Source organism: Trichosurus vulpecula, chromosome 3, assembly GCF_011100635.1.
Source record: "Trichosurus vulpecula isolate mTriVul1 chromosome 3, mTriVul1.pri, whole genome shotgun sequence".
Classification (NCBI taxonomy): Eukaryota; Metazoa; Chordata; class Mammalia; order Diprotodontia; family Phalangeridae; genus Trichosurus; species Trichosurus vulpecula.
This window is the reverse complement of record NC_050575.1, coordinates 202,728,734-202,750,653: the sequence shown is the minus strand read 5'-3', so window position 1 is coordinate 202,750,653 and position 21,920 is coordinate 202,728,734. Positions and strand designations below refer to the sequence as shown.

The 21,920-nt window shown below is 41.1% G+C and overlaps 1 protein-coding gene across 1 annotated transcript; it reads right to left on the bottom strand.

Annotated features, from left to right (window-relative positions):
- Positions 1–19,559: 19,559 nt before the first annotated feature.
- Positions 19,560–20,777, bottom strand: TP53RK (TP53 regulating kinase). The gene is made up of 2 exons (XM_036751475.1): positions 20,405–20,777; positions 19,560–20,100 (listed from the first exon to the last, which is right to left on the bottom strand). Exons 1-2 carry the CDS (start codon positions 20,718–20,720, stop codon positions 19,622–19,624), a joined length of 795 nt encoding a protein of 264 aa, XP_036607370.1. The 5' UTR covers positions 20,721–20,777; the 3' UTR covers positions 19,560–19,621.
- Between the last annotated feature and the right edge of the window lie 1,143 nt (positions 20,778–21,920).

The window sequence follows — 21,920 nt, the reverse complement described above, 5'->3', positions numbered from 1 at the left end:
TCTCCCCACTCCAATCTATCCTCCATGCAGCTGTCACATTGATCTTCCTAAAGCAGTGATCTGACCATATCACCCTCCGACAGCTTTTCCAGAATTTCCCTATCACCTCCAGGATCCAATAAAAAGCCCTTGTTAGGGGTTTTTTGGAAGCAATGGGGATTAAGTGACTTACTCAGGGTCACATAGCTAGTAATTATCCAAGGCCAGATTTGAACTCGGGTCCTCCTGACTCTAGGGTCAGTGCTCTGGCCACTGTACCACATGGCTACCCTTCCCCCGCTTGGCTTTTAAAACCCTTCACAACCTGACCCTCCCCCCTTTACCTTTCAGTATTCTTACACCTTCCTCTACCCCAGAAGCTGAAGATCCAGTGACACCGCTGACCCCTACCCACAATACTCCATCTCTTGACTCTGTTCATTTTCCCTCTCTTTCCCCCATTCCTTTATTTCTCTCCCTCTTCATCTCAGTCCCCTGGCTTCCTCCAAGTCCCAGTTAAAATCCCACCTTCTACAAGAAGCCTTTCCCTATCTCATTTAAGTTTGTTGTCTTCCTTTTATTGTTCATCTCCAATTTATCCTGAATCTATCTTGTTACATGTCATCATTCACATGCCATTTCTACCATCAGACTGTGAGCATTTTGAAAGCAGGGACTATCATTGCCTTTCTTTGAATCCCCACTGCATGGCACACTACCTGGCACATAGTGGGTGCTTATTGACTATTATCTGACTGACCGGGATTGTGCTATCCTGACCCGTGAGAGCTCATCCTGTCTAGCTTAGCCTCAGCCTACTCACCATGTTTCATTAACATCTTCCCATTGGCGATGTCCCATCCCCAACCCCACAACCCTCTTGCTCTGGAAATTGCAACCAAATCAATACTACCTTTGCTTCTGGAAAGAGTATTCTAGTCTCCTCTCTGGCCTGTGAGACTCTAGCCCTGAGCTTATGGATGGCTCAGGCCAGCCATCAGAGTCTTCCTTAGAAGCCTCTACAACTGGAGTTTTAGGTTGGAAAGAACGTACCTCTTGGTTTAGCCTTCCCCAGTGTCTGCACAGAGCTCCTCCTAGGTCATAGATCCAGTTGACAGAGTCTCCTGAGCCTTTGGTGGGTACCAATAACCAGTTTCATATGCATCTGAATCATCTTTTGAGCTACTATCTATTTCTCTCTGTCTCCCTGCAATCAGAAATCAGGCTCTTCTCAAAATCTGTTTAACTGACTGTTTCATTATGAAGTCTGCTCATTACGAAGTCTGACTAACTCCCCAATAGGCAATAGATAATTATAATGCATTGTCTTTATAGGGCCCTGATTGTTCTCTGTGGCTGCCTAGCCAATAATCCAAGGTATCTTGAACCCTTGGCATGGAATGTTGGTCCATCTTAGTCCCCCTGTTCAAAATGCAGTAATCCATAGGCATCCGGATCTTCACAGTCTTTTTCTGTGGCACAACTCTAAGTGATGCATACAGATTGCTAGATTCTGTGCTGATACTAAACTAACCATCATCTCTTTGAAATGCTTCCTGAGATCTTCCATTACAGATAGGGGAATTTTCCATGATGCCTCTTAAAAAAGATGGAAGTTAGTAAGATGACTTCTGTGGGGTGCTCCTATGGCACATTTCATATCCCACCCTGTTAATGTGAATACTCCTCTCCTACTGAGCTTCACCTTCAAGTGGTCCTTCCATTCTTTGAGCAGTGGCGAGTTACCAAAGTCAAGCTTCTCTTAGACCTCTTCCTAATTGGGAAGTATTGGTGCCCTGTTGATGCCCTTTGATTTCTATTTTCCTCTAGACCAGGGATGGGGAACCTGCAGTGGCCTCGAGGACGCATGTTCCCAACCCCTCCCTAGGCTTTTGCATAGGCTATTTAGATGGTTGAAATGGCCAAGTATTATGATCAAGCTTGGTGTTTACAATATGTTCCTAGTATCTTTTTTAAAAGATTAAACATTATTTACTAAATTTATTGTTGTTATTTATTCAATGATTACTTATAATAAATTTGTGGTTTGTTAAATTCATTAAATTATAAAAATTATTATTTTAAAATTATCTCTCTCCTATTGTTCCTCATAAGACAATTTTTAAAATTCTCTCAATAAACACGCAGTCAAGAAAAACAAATTCCCACATTGCCAATGTCCAAATATGCATGTTTCATACATGTCTAATGACTCTTATGTGCATTTTAAGTTCATCACCTCTCTGTCAGGAGATGAGTGGTATGTTCCACCTTCATTCTTTTGAACTCATTGTTTAATATCATGCTGATCAAAATTCAAAGGCCTTTGAAAGCTTTCCCCTCTTATATCATTGGCATTGCAAACGCTGATCTAGTAGTTCTATTTTAACAGCATAGACGTCTTCCCCAATTCCTCTGAAACAATTCATTCTGTCATTTCTTATGGCACCATAATATTCCATTATGTTCATATACCACAATTTGATTAACCATTCCCCGATTGGTGGGCATCCCCTTAATATAGTTTTTAGCTACCATGAAAAGAGGTGTCACAGGTATCTTCATAGTACGTGATTCCTTTTCCTTTCTTTAGTGTTTTGGGGTTATAGGCCCAGTAGTGATATACTTGGATCAAAGAGTATGCAGAGTTTAGTAATTTTTGGAGCAAAATTCCAAACTGCTTTTCAGGCTGGACCAATTCACAGCTCCACTAACATTAGCATTAGTATTCCTGTTTTCCCACAGCCCCTCTAACGTTTGTCACTTTCCTTTTTTGTTATCTTTGACAATCTCATGGATATTAGGAAAACCTCATGGCTATTTTAGCTTTAATTTCTCTAGCTATTAGTGATTTGGAGCATTTTTCATATAATTATTGATAGCTTGGGTTTCTCAACATTGCCTGTTCATATCTTTTGACTATCTACTGGGAAATAGCTCTTCGTCTTATAAATTTGAACCAATCCCTTAGATATCTTGGATATGAAACCTTAATCGGAGATTTTATTTCAAAGTTTTCCATTACTTGTTTCTGCATTAGATTTGTTTGTGCAAAAATTATTCAATTTTAGGTCATAAAAATCATCTACTTTACTTTCTGTAATCTTCTCTATCATTTGTTTAGTCATGAACTCTTCCCCATCCAGCAATCTGAAAGATAATTATTTCCTTACTCCTCTGATTTGGTTATGATTTCTCCTTTATGTCTAAGTCATGGACCCATTTGGAGTTTATCTTGGTAAGATGTTGGTCTATACCCAATTTCTGCCAAACTGCTTTTCAGTTTTTCCAATAGGTTTAGCTTTTTCTCTCTACACATAATAATTTTTTTGTAGTTTTATTGGCATGATACTGAATAAATAAGTTAATTTAGATACTACTGAATTTTATTATATTGGCTTTACCTATACATAAGCAATTAATATTTCTCCTATTAGATCCATCCTTATTTCTGATCTTTGCGAACAAATCTAGTGCACTAGAGGAGAAACAGGTAATGGAAAACTTGGCAGTAAGTTTCTCTGACAAAGGTCTCATATACAAGATAAATGAGATTGATTCAAATTTATATTATATTATATTTATTATATTATATTATATTAATTATATTATATTATATTGTATTGTATTATGTTATATTGCATTATATTATTTTCAGATTTATTTATAGTTAAATTCACATAGTTCTGGATGTATTTTGCTAGACATATTCCCAAATATTTTATACCTTTCATAGCTATTTTTAATGAAATTTCACTTTACAGCTCTTCCTGCTGGGTTTTATGAATAATATGTAGGAATGCTGATGATTCATGTTGATTTATTTTATAACCTGCAACTTTGCTCAATTTATTAATCATTTCAATTAATTTTGGCTGATTCATGAATGTCTTCTAAGTAAATCATCATATTAACCGCAAAATGAAACAACTTTGTTCCCTCTTTACAAATTCTTATTCTCTCAATTTCTCTTTTTTGTCTTTTTGCTATAGCTAGCATTTTGAGTACTGTGTTGTTATCAGTAATAATGGTCATCTTTGCTTTATCTTGCTTATCCTTGCTGATCTTATAAGACTTTTAAATCTTCTACATTACACATAATGTTTTAGATAAACATTACCACCCTGAGGAGAAATACATTTATTCCTAAGTTTTCTAGTGTTTATAACAGGAGTTTTATTAGATTTTTTAAAAATCAGTTTTTTTTCTGATTCCACTCTCTTCTATCTTTCTGTAGGCTTTTACACAGGCTGTATGAGCAGTTATGATATTCAGGTATTGAGCTCCAGCCCATTGCTTACAATACGTTGCTAGTGTCTTGAATAAAACACTTGAATAAGGTCCTATGTAGTTTAACTTTTCTGCCAATAACTTAGATAATGGCATAGGTAGCAGACTTAATATATCTGCAGATGATACAAAGCCCTGAAGCACAGCTAATATGTTGAATGAGAGTCAGGAACCAAAAAAAAAAAGATCTTAATAGATACCAACCAATGATGATCCTCCTGAGATGCTCTCTGGGCTTGGACTAGAACCAGGGTATTGTCCTGCTGATACTAACAGCTTCCATCAAACTTTGGGCTTGCTTTGATGTGTCCCAAGTATATGGATAGTCCTTTGTCACTCATTCCTTGGAGTTATAGTCCTATCAGAGACAGCAAGAGCATATTTTTCAAATGTCTAAGCTCTTATTTTTCTACTATTTTCTCCACAAAGAGGATTAATCTTTAGACTGGAAAGAGTAGGAAAAAATGGTTAATAGAAAGGTCATCATACCCAAGATAAACAGGGAGAGAGTAGAAGAGTACCTACTTTCCCTTTGATGAATTCAAGTCACCAGGCCAAAATAAACTACATCCTGGGGTAGCAAAAAGAACTGACAGATGGGATTGCTGAGTCATTCCTTGTTCGTGATATCTGAAAGATCATGGACAATGAGAGAAGTCCCACAAGACAGAAGAAGAACACATTCAAAAAGAATGGACAAGAGAATCTGTGAGCCATATAGGTCAATGAGTTTGATTTCTGTCAAAGTCCTAAAACATAAAATTAAAAGTAGCTACGTGGTATAGTGAATAATGTTGGAGTTGGCATCAGGTGGACAAGAGTTCAAATCCTGCCTTAGACATTTAATAGCTGTGTGACATTAGGCAAATTACATCACTTCTTTCAGCTTCAGTTTTTTTATTTGTAAAATGAGGATGATAATAATTTTACAGGAATGTTATGGAAATGAAATGAAATACCACATGTAAAGCACTTTGCAAACCTTAAAGTGCTATGTAAAGGCTACCTCTTATTAAGGTTATCATTAACAAACACCTGAAAAGGAAGCGATCCAAAGAACCAGCATGGCTTCTTCAAGAACATCATGTCAACACTATCTTTATTTCCTTTTTTACAGGCTTATTCAACAGATAAATGTGGGAGATATTGTATATATACCATAGTTGATCTAGATTTTAGCAAAGCATTTGACAAAGTCCCTTATGTTTTTCTTGTATATAAGATGTAGAAATGTAGGTCAGAAGATGCTACAGTAAGGTGAATTTGGAGCTAGTTGAATGGTGAACCCAAACAATAGTTTTTAATGGTTTAATGGCACTTTGGAAAGGCTGTAGGGCATTGTAGAGTGCATCAGGAACCCGTGCTTGGCCCTATATAGTTTAACTTTTCTGCTAATAACTTGGATAATGGCATAGGTAGTAGGCAATATATTTTCAGATTGATACAAAGCCCTGAAGCATACCTAATATGCTGGATGAGAGTCAGGAACCAAAAAAAAATCTTAATAGATTGGAACATTAGACCAAATCCAATCAGAGGAAATTTGATAGGGATAGACTTAAAGTCTTACAGTTAAGATTTAAAAATTAACTTTTGCTGGCCATGGAGGCATACTCCAGAACTCCCAAATTCAAGTGATCCACCAACCTCAGCCTCTATAGCAACAGAGACTATAGTGATTGAAACTGCCGGAGACTAGTGCTGCAGAGAAGAGCCTGATCCTAGAGCAGCAACAGAGGTGGGGACTAAAAAAGGCAATCTGGAGTGCCATGACTGGCAACTATTATTATATGAATTTAGTTGGGTTGGTGAGCTGAGAAGGGGAGAGTGATTTCCAATGATCTTCTACCTGCTTTCCCTTTCCACAGGCTGGGTTCCACAATGGAATATAGGACACACACTTTCCTTTACTTTCCATGAACTATAGATATGATTAGTGCAGAAATTTCCCCCCAACTCCCCAAAGATCCAAAAGAACAAGGAGAAAAAGGCTGATGAGATGGTGGGATGCAGATACCTTGGCTCCATATAGGAATCTATGACCTATTCCTTTCTTCCAATCTGAGAGATGCAAATCCAGTTCAGACACAAAAATGGGGGTTTTAGAACTTCATACAGACTGTAGGTTTCATATTTTTCCATGTTCATTAATATTCCATTTTATTTTCTAACTCAATTCCAAGCCCAGCCAGGTATGTCACTTGAAGCCACAGGTTTGGCAGTGGCAGCTAGGTGTCTGCAGGCTGAGAACTCTCTACTGGCAGTTGAAAATATCATAGCCTTTTACAAAGACTATCCCATACGTGTGCCAGAGAGTCTGTGAAGAGACCACTGGGTTGGTGGCTTGAGTAGAGCACCCCTAGTGGGCAACTCAGATACTATACCCCCTCTAATGACTATAATGACACTGTCTTTAGACTCAGGCTGAAGCAATAAAGCTGATCTGGACTATTTGTAATGCTACAAGACTGCTGATGCCACACTCCAGTCATTCTTTCCTCAGGCTGTCCTCCATGCCTGGAATGGAATCGTCCCTCCTCTCCATTATATGAAATCCCTACTTTCCTTCAAGGCACAGTTCAGGTGCCACACCCACAAAAGACCCTTACTGATCTCCCCGCTTGTTTGTTCTCTCCCACCACCCAAAATTATTACATAGCTACTCTGTAGAGATCTTGTATATTTTTATCTGTGTACATGTGGTTTCCCCTGGGGAGAATGGACACTGTTGCCTTTCTACCTCTGTATCCCCATCACTCAGCACCACACATGGCACAATAAATATTTGTTGAATGTTATTTAATTACATGGATTTCCTACCAACTCAATCTCTGTTGTCCTCCCCCATCCACATTCCATCTTCCCCACATTACAGGCTAGCTTCCAAAATCCATGCTTTTAACACCAAGGTCAAGGGTATATTTCTAAAGGGTAGTTTTAGGGTACCTTCCTAAAAAGGGAGTCATGGAATAATTGACAGCTGTGAGCAGTCTGTCAAGCCTAAAGGGCAGTACTACTTCTCCCTTGCCGGCCTCCCCAACCTCTAATAATGTTTTCCATTCATGCCATCCCCCATACATATAGAGGCAGCTAGGTGATGCAGTAGATAGAGCTCTGAGCTTGGAGTTAGGAAAACCTGAGTTCAAATCTAGCCTCAGACACTAGCCGTGTGACCTTAGATGCATCACTTAACCTCTGACTTCCTCAGTTCATTTTTCTATTGTAAAATAGGAAAAATAATAGAACCTAGCTCCTAGAGTTGCTGTGAGGATCAAATGAGATTACATTTGTTAAGTGTCTGGCACATAGTGGGCACCATATAAATGCTAGCTACTACATGAAATAGATTGGACCCCGACTACCTCTGTTTAAGTCCCTTCCTCTCTTCAAAGCCCACTGAAGATCAAGTTAGATAAGAATTAGAAAGCACTTAGAACAGAGCCTGGCACATAGTAAGGACTATATAAATGTGAGCTACTACAACTATGACCACCATCATTATCGACTGATGCCATGTTTTACATAAAGCCTTCCCTCTCCCTCTACATCCTTCTGTCTGCCCCTCACCATGAAAGTGATCTTTGTCTTTTCAAATTCTTCATAGCATTTTTCTTTTGTCCTCATCACATTTTACCTTATGTCATATTTATTTTTGTTTTTTGTCCTATACTCCAATGAGAATATAATCTCTTTGAGGACAAAGACTGCATCACTTTAAGCCTTTATAGCCTAGCACCAAGCAAAGTCTCTTGCAGATTTTATGTTCCTAACGTCTCTTATGTTCGCTTCCTTCTCTCCAATGCTGCCATGACCCTGGTGCAGGTGCTTATCACCTGACCACTGAACTACTGCAATAGCCTGCTAGTTCATCTCCCTGCCTCAAGTTTCTCCCCATTCCAAATCCATCCTCCATTTAACTGCCAAGTTAATCTCCCTAAAGCACTGGTCTGACCATGTCAGCCAGGCCCCACCCTTAGTCCATAACCTCCTGTGGCTCCCTATCACCTCTAGGATCAAATATAAAATCCTCTGCTTGGCATTCAAAGTCTTTTACAATCTGGACCTCTCCTACTTTTCCAGGTTTTTTTTTTTACACGTTAATCCTCACTATGTATTCTGGGATCTGGTGATATTGGCCTCCTTGCTGTTCCTCAGACAGGACACTCTATCTCCCAACTTGGGGGATTTTCACTAGCTGTTCTCCATGATTAGAATACACTCTCTCCTCCACTCCACCTCCTGGCTTCCCTGGCTTCCTGCATTTCCCAGATAGTCAGTTAGTTAATCAATAAGCACCTACTATGTGCCAGGTACTGTGCTAAACACTAGAGATTCAAAAAGTGGCAAAAAATAGTCCCTGCTCTCAAGGAGCTCACAATCTAATGGGGGGAAACAGCAAGTAGACAAACGTCTGCAAACAAGCTATATACAGGGAAAAAAAGAAATAAATATAAAAGAAATAAATAAAAGAAATAACTAAAAGATGGGATTAAGAAGGGTTGTTAAAATCCTGTAAAAGACAGGATTTTACTTGGGAATTGAGGGAAGCCAGAAGGCAGAGATGAGGAGGAAGAGCATTCCAGGCTTGGGGGCCAGCCAGAGAAAATGTCTGGAGCTGAGAGGTGGAGTGTCAAAATTGCGTCTTCTACAAGAAGCCTTTCCTGATTCCCCATAATTCTAGAGATTAGCTCCAATTTATTCTGTCTATATCTTGTTTGTACACAATTGTTTTCATGTTATCTCCTCCGTTAGACTGTGAGTTACTCGATAGCAGGGAGCTTCCTTTGCCTTTCTATGAGTCCCTAGCACTTAGTACAGTGCCTGGCACATAGTAGGTACTTAATAAATGCATATTGTGTGACATAATAGGTGCATAATAAATGTTAATTGATTTGAATTCTGAATTTTTAGGCATTAGTGGAATTAGCAGAATTGAACAGTGAATAGAAATCTGGACTTATCAGAAGGCCTAGGTTCAAAGTCCTGCCTCTGATGCAGAGTGGCTATGTAACCCTGGGCAAGTCATTTAATTTCTCCTAATGGCTACCAACTCTTTAAGACTCTAAGTTGTAGAGAAGGTACTGATCTGCATTACGGGAAGCTCCCAATACTGCTGGATTTTGGGGAGCCACGAGTTCCCACTGCAATAGGGTATTACCTATTAAGCCCCCAAGGAAGGTGAGGACTGACTGGGAGGATACTTTCCAACAGCTCAAGGAATGGTGGGGAAGCTGAAAATACCTGGGAACAAAAGAATGGAATGGATTATAAAAGCATTTTTGAATATTTTATTTTTCCCAAGTATATGTAAAGAGAATTTTTAAAAGCCATTTTAAAAAATATCAAGTTGCAAATTCTCTCCCTCCCTTCCTCCCCTCCTTACCCTTCATTGAGAAGACAAGCAATTTGATCTAGATTATGTATGTGTAGTCATGCAAAACATAATTCTATATTAGTCATGTTGTGAAAGAAAACACAGAGCCCCCAAAACACACACACACACACACACACACACATACACACACATGAAAAATAGTATCCTTCCATCTCTTTCAGATTCCATCAGTTCTTTCTCTAGATGTAGATAGCCTTTTTCATCATAAGTCCTTCGGAATTATCTTGGATCACTGTATTGCAGAAGATAGCTAAGTCATTCACATTTGATCATACAATACTGCTGTTACTGTATACAATGTTCTCCTGGTTCTGCTCACTTCACTTTGCATCAGTTCATGTAGGTCTTTCTAGGTTTTTCTGAAAGCATCCTGCTCATCATATACCACAACTTGTACATCCATTCCCCAACTGATGGGCATCCCCTCAATTTACAATTTTTCCACAACCCCTCTAATATTTGCCATTTTCCTTTTATTTTATATTTATTTTATATATTAGCCAATCTGATAGGTGTGAGGTGGTACCTCAGAGTTGTTTTAATTTTCATTTCTCTAATCAATAGTGATTTAGGGCAGTTGTTCATACGACTATAGATAGCTTTGATTTCTTCATCTGAAAACTGCCTGTTCCTATCCAATGTTGAGGTGTGAGATGACAATCAATCCATTTATCAACTGGGGAATGACTTTTATTCTTATAAATTTGACTCACTTCTCCATGTATTTGAAAAATGAGGCCTTTATCAGAGACCGTTGCTGTAAAAATTGTTTCCAAGCTTTCTGCTTCCCTTCTAATCTTAGTTGCACTGGTTCTGTGCAAAACCATTTTAATATAATCTAGTCAGATCAATCATAGACGACTTGGGAGTTGGAAAGGACTTTAGAGATCATTTTTAATTTTCATATGAGGAAGCTGGAACCCAGAAAAGGGAGGACAGCAACATGTCCAAGCTCACAAGCCCCGGGCGTCAGAAGTCAGGATTCGAAGCCAAGTTCTGTAACTGCAGATCCTTGCAGGTATGCCATGCAGTGAGAAGACGGTTTTCTAACCCTCTCTGTGCCGTTTAATCCTGTCTATAGCTTGTTTGCAAATAATTTTTTATATATCTTCTTTTTAGAGGCAGAGTAATCCTATCTATCTTGTTTGCCTGTACCCTACCTGGCTTACAAGCAATCCTGTCTCTATCTTGTCTTCAGGGCGCTGCTGGAGAGACCTTGCCCCCTCTATTCTTTTGCCATTAGCCCGGGTCGAGCCGGTGCCTGCTGCCTGCAATGCCGAGCTCAGCTAGGAGCCGCAGCTGGCTCCCAGGTGACGGTCTCCGGGGTAAAATCTTCGCCAGGCTCGAGAACGCCATCTCTTCCCAAAAGGGGTGTGGGGGTGGGAAATGTGGAACGCCGCACCTCACGGAGGAGGGAGGGCGGGTACTCGGTCCACCGCGGGTACTCTGGCAGAGTAGTGAAATACACCATAGCAGGTACAGAGAGCCTGCGGTGCTCGGACCACTGCGGGGGCCGGCAGGCCTCGAACTCGCAAAGGGAAGGTACAGTCTGACGATACACTCGCACACCGAGGCCGCTGCGCCACGGAGGCGCAGCGCCTCGCTGTAGCCCAGGGACAGGCTGTTCCATGCTCAGCTCGGCCGGCGGCTCCAGCCTCCTGAATAATGCGTTCTTGTGGGTTTCCAAAGCAGCGACCGCAGCCCCACTAACAAGCCACCTTCCACTCAGGAGAATCGCCCACTCGCTCCCCTTTCATTTCATAATAGATTCCTACGGGGTTGGAGTTAGGAGAAGGAATGGAAAGCATCTCCCCACCCCCACCCCGCTCCATTTACGGACAAAGAAATTGAAGGAGGAAATGGGTGGACCCCGGCTCTCAGCAAGCTTCTTAGAGCAAATTGATAATCGTTCCACAGCACCACAAACCCACTTACTCATGACCCCGACCCTGGGATAAGTTCCTTCCCTTTCTGGGCAGGAGAGCAGTATGACTAACATGCAGGAAGGACCTGGGGTCGGAAGCGCTGGGTTTAAGCCCCAACTCCACTACCTAGGCTGAGCCTCAGTTTCATCACCTGTAAATATGATCCAAAACTGCGCTATTAGCTCACGGGATTGTTGTGAATTTTGTAAGCTTTAAATTAAGCACTATATAAAGGAGTGTTACTATTTAAAATAAGAAATGGAAGGCTCTGGAGCAGAAGAACCTGGGCTCATCTCTCACTTTTGACACTACCTGTTTGACCTTGAGCAAGTCATAACCTTCCCCAGCCCTCAGTTTCCTAACCTGTAAAATGAGGGTAGTTGGACTAGTTGGCCTCCTGCGTCTCTTCCCCTCTACATCTGTGATCCTATCTTCACGGTTTTAAGCCTCAGCTGTTGGACAAACACGTGATCTCGAAGAGGCGCTCACCCTCTGCTTTGTCACCTGTAAATGAGAGTTTGGAACCAGACGATTTCCAGGGCCCCTTCTAGCTGACATTTATTTGTGATGCTATGGTCTTCCTGAAATGCACCCACTGTGAATTCCCTCTTTGTCTTCTTCCTTCTCTCTCCACGGCCCCATAGCATATATTAAGTAATGGCTGAAGTCTTCTTGTATACTGTCATCTCACACCTCAACCCCACCATTTCTATCATAGTCAAATTCCAGATGATTAGATCTAAATGAATGAACAACTAGAAATCAGAACTTGATTTGCCACTTGCCCCATTTTAGGTCCTTTCAAATATTTGGTGAAGCTCTTGCACAGACACCAGCTGTATATCTGAGTATAACTGGACGAGGGTTTTCTTCAAGGAAATTAGGAATAATTAGAGAAGAAATTCTCTTAAATAACTTAAGCCAGGGGTGGGAAACCTTCAGAAGCCACATGTGGCCACAGGTTCCCCACCCCTGATAAGCAATGGATCCCCAACTGACTAAGAACACTGGATTTGGAGTGATAGAATGTGAGTTCAACTCCTGGCTACTTTCAACTTGTAGATCAAATGAGAGAAAGTATGTAAAATATACTCTACAAACCTTTATCAATGTGAATTATTATTTGGCAATTTATATTTCCTTTAGTTCTCAATTTCATCTGTAAAATGACAGTTAGACTAGAAGATCTCTAATGTTCAAATCGTCATTGAAGGGCCAGGATTCAACACACCTTAGTTCACTCCCTGTGAGGTCTTCCACAGATAATAATTTATTTCCAGAATCTCTGATTTTCTTGATGAGGGAGTTCTTACATTCTGGTAACAGACCTAGCTCCTGATCAATATTTACTAATTGTGTTACCATGGGCAAGTAATTTAGGTTCTCGGAGCCTCGGTTTTCACAGCTTTGAAACAGGAGTTCTACTACTTCCTATACAGAGCTGTTCTGAGGGCCGAATGAGAAAAAGTACAATGTAAATGTCAGCTATTATCATTATCTATAGTTTCAGGAGGCACAGGTTAATGGATATACCCTAGGTCACACAGTTAATATGTCAGAGGGAAGAATATGTCTTCCTGATTCCAACATTCTATTGGCTCTCAAACTAGCTCAAATTAGAGTCTAAAAATCAATAAAAAAAAAAAGTTCTAGAGAAATTAAAAAACTTGTTGAACATCCAGAGTATTTTACATGTTTTGGAAAACTTATAGCTGCTTCTGAGACAGCACAGGTCACTGGTCTGAGGTTCATCTGAAAGTCTATGTGTGGGTATCCAAAGCCACTAATATGTCTGATTTGCCCTGAGCAGTCCTTGAAGGATTTCAGATACATCACTACTACATATCTGAGGAGAAAACAGAAAAGGAATTTATATCTTATCTTGGGGAACGTTTATTAATTACGAATTTCCCATGAAATATTAAATATACATATACATTAGGGCAGCTAAGTGGCACAGTGGATAAACTGACAGGCCTAGAGTCAGGAAGACCTGAGCTCAAATCTGACCTTTGACACCTACTAGTTGTGTGACCCTGGGCAAATCACTTAACCCTATTTGCCTCAGGTTCCTCATCTGTCAAATGAACTAGAGAAGGAAATGGCAAACCATTCCAGTATCTTTGCCAAGAAAACCCCAAATGGAGTCACAAAGACCCTTGGGCAAGACTGAAAAACGACCAAACAATTGAGTGGTCAAAATTTCTTTTGGGGATATTATGACGTTCCATTCCCAAATGGAACAGGGCTAGCATATCTCTGCTTTCACTTGGTTCTGAATTCAATTTAATTCAAACATTTACCAGTTGCCCCACTGTGTACAAATCAAAGTGACATATAACTGCAAACAGGGATGTAGGACAAGGAGCAAGTACCTGTATACTTAATGTGCAAGTCCCACATGACATATGCAGATGGTGCGACTATTCCCTGATGGGGAGACTGGAGAGCAGGGCTTCCCCCTTTGCTAGGATTCTTCTGTGTGGTCCGATCCAGGCCTTCAGTTCCCCAGATGTCAGATGAGACATCTATCCCGTGTCCTCTGAGAAATAATTCTTCCCAGATGTGACTATGTAGATTGAATTATTGAGGAACTTTATAGAGCTCTATCCTTGGGTTAGATGTCAGAAGACTTGGATTCTTCTAGTAAGAACCAGGCTTTACCCATTCTCTGGGTCTCAGTTTTCCCAAACTATAAAATGAGGGAACTGGAGACTAGACAATCTCTATAAGAAGATTATCTCTGCGGTCCCTCGGTGCTTAATGATCTATTGACTATGGTCTCCTTACTGTAAAGGTAGACAAGACAGGATACTACCATTAAATAGGCACTAATGAAAGAAACAGGCTGTATCTTCTGGGAAATGCCGGCTCTCTCAATACGTGGGGGACCTTTGGCAACTCAAATGCCACTCCTTCAGGAAGCCTACCCAGATCCTTCTTGCTGCCAACAACCTACTGCCTCAAACCTCACATTTCATTTGTTTTCTAACACTGGAAATACCTTAGAGCAAAAGAGATCAGGGTTAAATCCTACCCATGTGATCTTTAGAGTAGCAGTTTCAAAGTAGGGTTCTCAAAGACCCTTTCGATGTCAAAAATATTTTCATAATAACATTAAGATGTTTTAATCTCTAATACTCAGACACGAGCCTAACCTAGTCACCCTTAGAATTCTCATATGTCTCCACAGACTGAACCAGTACCAAAAAAATTCTTTGGGGAGTACTAAGTAATTTTAAGATTGTAAAGATATCATGAGATCAAAAATTTTTAGAACAACTGCTCTAGGTAAATCCTAGGACTATAAATTGCAGAGAAGGTCCCCACCTGCTTTGGTAGAGGGATTTTCCTCATCCTGTAGTCACCCACATCAATAGAATGAAAGGTCCAGTCCCTAAACCCCTTCCTTGTGTTTTATAACCATCTTTACACACACATTCCCCACACCCTCACTAAAAAGGTTGCTCCTTAAGGGTGGATTTTTCTTATCTGGATTTTTTATCTCTCCAACAGTAAGTACTTAGTGCTACACAAAGCTGTCCTTCTTAAATATTTGTTGTTGCTAACTTCCTCCTCTCTGGGACTTATTTCCTTCTCTGCAAAAAGAATGATGGTCTAGATTGTAGGTTCTTAACTTGGAGTCTATAAATCTGAGGTTTGGGTTTTTTAAAAAAGTATTTCAATAACTGTATGTCAGCCTAATTAGTTTCTTTTCTAATCATTCGTGTTTCATACTATGCTCATAAAAACATTCTTCTTGAAGGGGTCTGTTGGTTTCACCAGAATGCTTCAGGGGTTCATGACACACACAAAAATTAAGAAATCCTGGCTTAGAACATCTCTTAAAGGCCTTTCTAGTTCTAACATTCTATGATTCCAATGTAAGGTTCCCCTCCCACCCACCCACAGGGATAAGAATGGCCAGAAACTCATGAATCTACTGCGAATTGGAATTTTTTTTCTTATTTCCTGAGGCAAGAAAACACCAAATTTTGGGAACTGAGGAGGGACTAGGAGAACCCCAAAAGAGAAGCGAAGGGCACCCAGGAGAGATGAAGAAGCAGCAGCAGTGGCCACATCAGCAATCTCCCTTCTCAAACCCACAGCTCAGCCTGGGACACTGGAGAGGTGGAAGCTAGGGGACCTAGTGGCAAGATATGAGACTAAGACTGGTTCTCTACCTCCAACCCCGCTGAGGTCTTTGCTGAAGAAAAAAACCAGACATGAGACATGAAGTGAATGGCAGTCCTCAGCCCCTTCCCCTGCCTTATTTCCCACGGGTGGAACTGGCCTTCCTAAGTGTCCTCTTTTATTCTGTTTAACCTTTTTTCTTTCATGAACACCTGTGGTTGATCCTGTACTTTACATTCCTTTGCGTCCCTCTGTTTACAGCATGAGAACAAGATACCTTAGAGAAACCATCTAGTCTCCAATCTCCTCATTTTATAGAGTGGGGAAACAGACTCAGCGAGTGCCACAGAGGCTATTAAGAACCAGGACTAAAGAACTTAAGGTCTGCTGGCATCTAACCCAATGCTCTAGTGGATGGAGATCCAAAGCACTTAGGCCTTCTAAATCTGCCTCATCAGACACAATCCTAACCCAGTCACCCCCTGGAATTCTCATCCTTTGTCCTTATATCCTCAATACCTTGTATTCCTAGCACAGTATCCAGAATATAGTAGGTATATACAGGCATACCTCGGAGATGTTGCAGGTTTGGTTCCAGACCACTGAAATAAAGTGAATATCCCAAAAAAGCAAGTCACATGAATTTTATGGTTTCCTAGTGCATATAAAAGTTGTGTTTACACTATACTGTAGTCTACTAAGTGCAATAATCTTATGTCTAAACACGGTACATAACTTAATTAAAAATACTTTATTGCTAAAAAAAATGCACTTTTAATTTCCTTCAAGAACTTTTCTTTTGCATTCATGACTTTGCTGTTTGGCACAAGAGGCTTAGCTTTTGGCCCATCTCAGCTTTTGACATGCCTTCATCACTAAATTTAATCATTTTTAGCTTTTGATTTAAAGTCAGAGAAGTGGGGCTCTTCCTTTCACTTGAACACTTAGAGGTCACTGTAGAGTTATTAATTGGCCTAATTTCAATATTGTTGTGTCTCAGGGAATAAGGAGGCCTGAGGAGAGGGAGAGAAACTGGTCAGTGTAGCTGTTGGAACACACAAGACATTTATTAAGTTCTCTGTCTTATGTGGATGTGGTTCATGATGCCCTCCCCCCAGTTACAATAGCAACATCAAAGATCACTGATCATAGATCACCATAACATGATAAAAATGGAAAAGTTTGAAATATTGCAAGAATTACCAAAATGTGATACAGAAACACAATGTGAGCACATGCTGTTGGAAAAATGGTGCTGACAGATTTGCTCAACCCAGGGTTGCCACAAACCTTCAATTTGTGAAGTACAACAAAATGAGGTATGCATGCAATAAATAGATATTGATCAGATGGAGGTGGTAGCTGAAGAGGAGAGAGTGAATGAAGCACAGCTGGACCTCTCCTGAAATAGTGCTCCAGGGGAGGCAGCTACTCAAGGGGGATTAGGCAGGCTTGGGTACAGGTTCCTCTAGGACGCAATCTCTGGAGGGGGAGGGCAGGTGGTTTGTCCAGAAAGCTGTGACAGAGGTGGCTGGAAAACAAATTAGCCTTACTCCTAAATCCCTTGGAGCCCTCCGAAAGACAAGTGAAGAAATCATATTTAAAGTACTGTTTGGCAGTTAAGGACCACCCCATAACAGTTTTTGACAAAACAATCCACGGTGGCAATGGAGGATGACAATGAAGGATAATGCCAATGACACAAAACACTACTTACAAACATCCCAGCACAGCTTCTAGCCAAGATGGTCATCTATAAACCAACCAGCTTCCACAAAGCCAATCCAGCAAAACTCTGAAGTTTGGATGAGACCAAACAAGCAAGATATGCAATGAGTAACTACAGTGACATCTTCCACCTCAGAACTGTCCTAAAAGTCAGCCAGAAGCCCGTAGGTAATAGGAAAGGGGCCCACCAGCAATGTTAGCACCAGCACACAGCAGCCTCCCACCATGACCAGAGAATGACCAGAGGCAGAACATGTACAGGCTGCAAAGCTCAGTATTTGGAGGCAACAAGAACAGGGAGAAAGGACTGAGAAAACTTCAAAACGACCAGAAAATTCCAGAGTGGAAAACTTGGAAGATCCAAGGAGTAGACAATGACCAGCAAGGTGCCATAATGCTCGGACCAGGATAGGCTAGGCCCAGGGGCTATATAACTATATACCCTTAGACCCAGTAATGCCACTAATAGGTCTATATCCCAGAGAGATAAAAGAAAAAAGAAAAGGATCTATATGTACATATGCTGGCAAAGAACTGGAAATCGAGAGGACACCCATCAACTGAACAATGGCTGAACAAGTTGTGGTATATATTGTGATAGAATATAATTGTGTTACAAGAGATGACGAGCAGGATGGTTTCAGAAAAACCTGGGAAGACTTATATGAACTCACGCAAAGTGAAGTGAGCAGAACCAGGAGAACACTGTACACAGTAATGACAATATTGTAATGGTCAACAATGAAAAATTTAGCTACTTGATCACTAAGATGATCTACAACAATTCCAAAGGACTCATGATATCTACCACAAGAGACAGAACGAATGGACTCTAAGTACGGAGTGAAGAGTTTTTCCCACTTTTATTTTTCTTGGGTTTTTTTTTCTTTTTTTGCAACATGGCTAATAAGATATCAAAAACAACTGGCCTGGAAAACAGATCAAGGGAAGAAGATTCATTAAAACTCCCTAAAAATCATAATAAAAAAATCTGGATACTATGTTTCAAGAAATCTTAAATGACAACTGCTCAGCTCTAATAATTGATTGTTGCCAGACAGAGCTATTAGAACCAGAAGGCAAAGTGAAGACAAAAAGACTCCATTGAACGTTTCCTGAAAGGAACCCCAAAATGAAAAGTTCCAGAAATATTGTAACTAAAATCAAGAACTCCCACATCAAAGAAAAAATACTGCAAGTATCCAGAATGAAACAGTTAAAAATACTAAGAACTATATAGATGGCATCCCATAAGACCTGGCAGATTCTACTACAAATGCAAGATCTCGGAATATAATATTCCAAAAGGCAAAGTAAAAAGGCTTACAATCAAGAATAATTTAACCTGCTAATCTAAGTATAATCCTACAGGGGAATATTGCTTTTAATGGAAGAGGAATTTCAAGTCTTTATGATGAAAAGACAGGAGCTGAGTAGAAATTTTAAATACAAACATGAGTTGAGAGAAATCCAGAAAAAGAAATCTGAGGAATTGAAAGCTATAGTTCTGACATCCCAATAAAGAGAAATGTGCCTCTTCAAAATCTTAATGTCTTCACTGTGTATTGAGGGAAAAAACAAATGTCCTGGGGGAGGGTGGGGGTGGATTGGTTACATTCTAGGGTTTGAAGTAGGGAAGAAGGGATGATAAAAGCATGAAACATGATGAAGCATATGTAAAACCACCGCTGGGGAATGATGATGTCCACAAGACCCAGAGACGTATATTCTTGGACTGTATAGGTTGTTTTTGCTTCTCTATGATTGTTTGTTACAAGGCTTTTTTTTTTCTCTTTTTTAATTTGAGGGAGTAAAGTTAGGTGAGGGGGTTTAGCAATAGGGATACAAAAAAAAAAAGAGGGACATCGTAACATTTTTTAAATCCACAGAATGGAGAAAGTTCATTCAGAAGAGAGGACAGACAAGCAGGACAGTTTTGAAAGTAACTATAGAATTATAAACTTTTTAAAAAGCAGTGCAAAACAGATGTATGATTTCATCTAGATCCCCTTTTTATGTTCTGCTATGTGAAAAGAAAGGCTCTTTTTGGGGGTATTTAAGTTCAGAATATTAAAAAAAATTAAAAATAAAATCTCAACACAAGTTTTGGTAACCTCCCTGTAAAATTTATTTGAAAATAAATTGTGCGGTACTACCACAGAATCTTCTCCTACCCAACCATGGACCGCTTCCTTCCTCTCAGTCGTACTTCATCTAACTTTTTTAGCACAGGACCTGACTTTTTGGATTCTGATGAGTAACTTTTTAGAAGGTCCTGGTACAGCGTTTCAGTGTTGGGGTGTGTGCTAAGAAAGGCCTTTTCTAAGACATATAGGTCTACACCTTTATCTTCAGGAAGGGCAGAAATAAAACTGAGCCCAAAGTCTATGAGCACCAGGCTCAGTTGTTCAGCAGGCATTTTCAGAAGCATGTTTGAGGTGGTGAGATCTCCGTGTATAACATCTTCATCGTGCATTTGTGCCAGAACCTTCCCAATCTTTCTTGCTAAGAGGGAGAGTTTTTCAGGATCCGTTTCAGTCATCTGAATCGATTGAATATAGTCCCTGACAGTCAAGGAGCCTTCAATATCTTCCAAGTATAAGCAATTGGAGGCATAGTCCACAAAATAGACAACTGGGGCTAATATCCCTGTAGGAGAGACAAAAAGGAAAAGGTAGTTTTTATTATTAATTTTAATAATTTTTAAAAAGTTTTTATTAAACGTATTTGTAAAGGCCTAAGAATTTTCTTATTGTGCCAAATAATTTAAGCAGGAGCAACAAAACCAGAAGGGCTGGGGTTGTATCTTATCCCAACTTTCTATCTGAAAAAGAAGAGTTCCCCGTATTCAGCGTACAGGATATTGACTGACGCTTTCGCCCTATGCCAGGAGCTTGGAAAAGCGCCCCCCCGCCCCCACCCCACGCGCGCACGCGCACTCGCCCGCGCTCACCGGCGCGGCGGCAGCGCAGCAGGGCCCGAGCCTCCTGCACCGTACGCCGCCGGCTCAGCCGCGTGTCCAGGGCCGGGTGGCGATAGCGCTTCGGGAAGCGCTCCTTGATCACAGCCGCGCGGCCCAGGAAGCGGCCGCGGTACACGCGCGCCTCTGCCCCCTGCTTCACCAGCTCCAGGCCCCGCAGGAAGTCGCTGCTCCGCTCCCGTTCCCGCGCCAGCCTCCGCTCCTGTTCCTGGGCCGCAGCCAAGTCCGCGGTCTCTGCCACGGCCGCCGCCGTAGCCGTCTCCCTCCCCGTCTCAGCTACGGCCGCCATCTTGCCCACTTATCAACGGCTACTTGGAATTCTTCGGCTCTTTTCGGAAGCCCTCGGTGGTTGGTCCTCCTCTTCGGAATGCCTCGGCTTTTTCCGGAAGCTCCGCCTCCTCCTCTTCGGAACTTTCTCAGGCCTAGAGATGGAGAGTTGGGAGGGGTCTCAGTGTCCAAGCCCTTCATTTATTTCTATTAGTGCTTGCCTTCTCAATGGGTGGGGGAGGGGCTGAAGGGGGAGAAAATTGGAACCCAAATTCTTTTTTTTAATGAATTTTAAAAAATAATTTTTAAAAGTTAAATGACTTGCCCACAGTCACACAGTCATGTTGTTTCTTTCTTTAGACTGTGAGCTCCTTGAGGGCAGGGACTGTCTTTTGCCTTTCTTTGTATTTGCAGTGTCTGGCACTTAATAAATGCTGCTGTTAGTGACGGATCCGGGGATTCACACTCATTACCAGAGATTCCAAATCCATCGCCTTCGAATGAATGAATGAATGAAAAAGCATGCATTAAGACTTATTTTAAGGTCAAGCACAGTGCTAAGGAGTTGGAAATAGGAATATAAAAGTGAAGGTTGTCCCTGACCCCAGGGACTTTACATTCTTCTGGGGGGGGGGGGCGGGTAGAGGAGAGGGGTGTTTTGTTACTAGGATAGTGAGCGGAAATATTAAGGGGGTATGGTGGCACACACTTTTCAGAAGCAATGGCAGTAAACCTGGCTTCTAGTCCTGCCTCTGAAACACACTGACCGTCACCCTGGGCAAGACACCAGTCAGTGCTGTAGGCAACTCTATGTGTTACAGAGAAGATCCCAGAGTTTCCTTAGTCTATATTAATGAAATCACAAGTCCAGCCACTATCCAAGACCAGTTTGGGAAGGACATGCCAAGAGTACTGGGACCTGAAATAGTGAGCCAGAGGAGGTTTTGATGGGGTGTGTGTGTGTGTGTGTGTGTGTGTGTGTGCGCGTGCGCCGCGCGCGCGCTTGGGGGAAAGGACAGAGGGTGAGTTCTGAAAGGGTTAAGATCTTCAGAGCAAGGCAATGGGCAGAAAAGTGGCCCAGGATAGGGAGAAGATGTCTTATTTCCTTGCTGAAACCCTTCATCTTTCCAGAAACTCAATCTAGTCCAACTGACTCATTTCACAGAAGAGGAAACTGAGGCCCTCAGAAGTGAAGTGACTTGCCTAAGTTACACAGGTAACA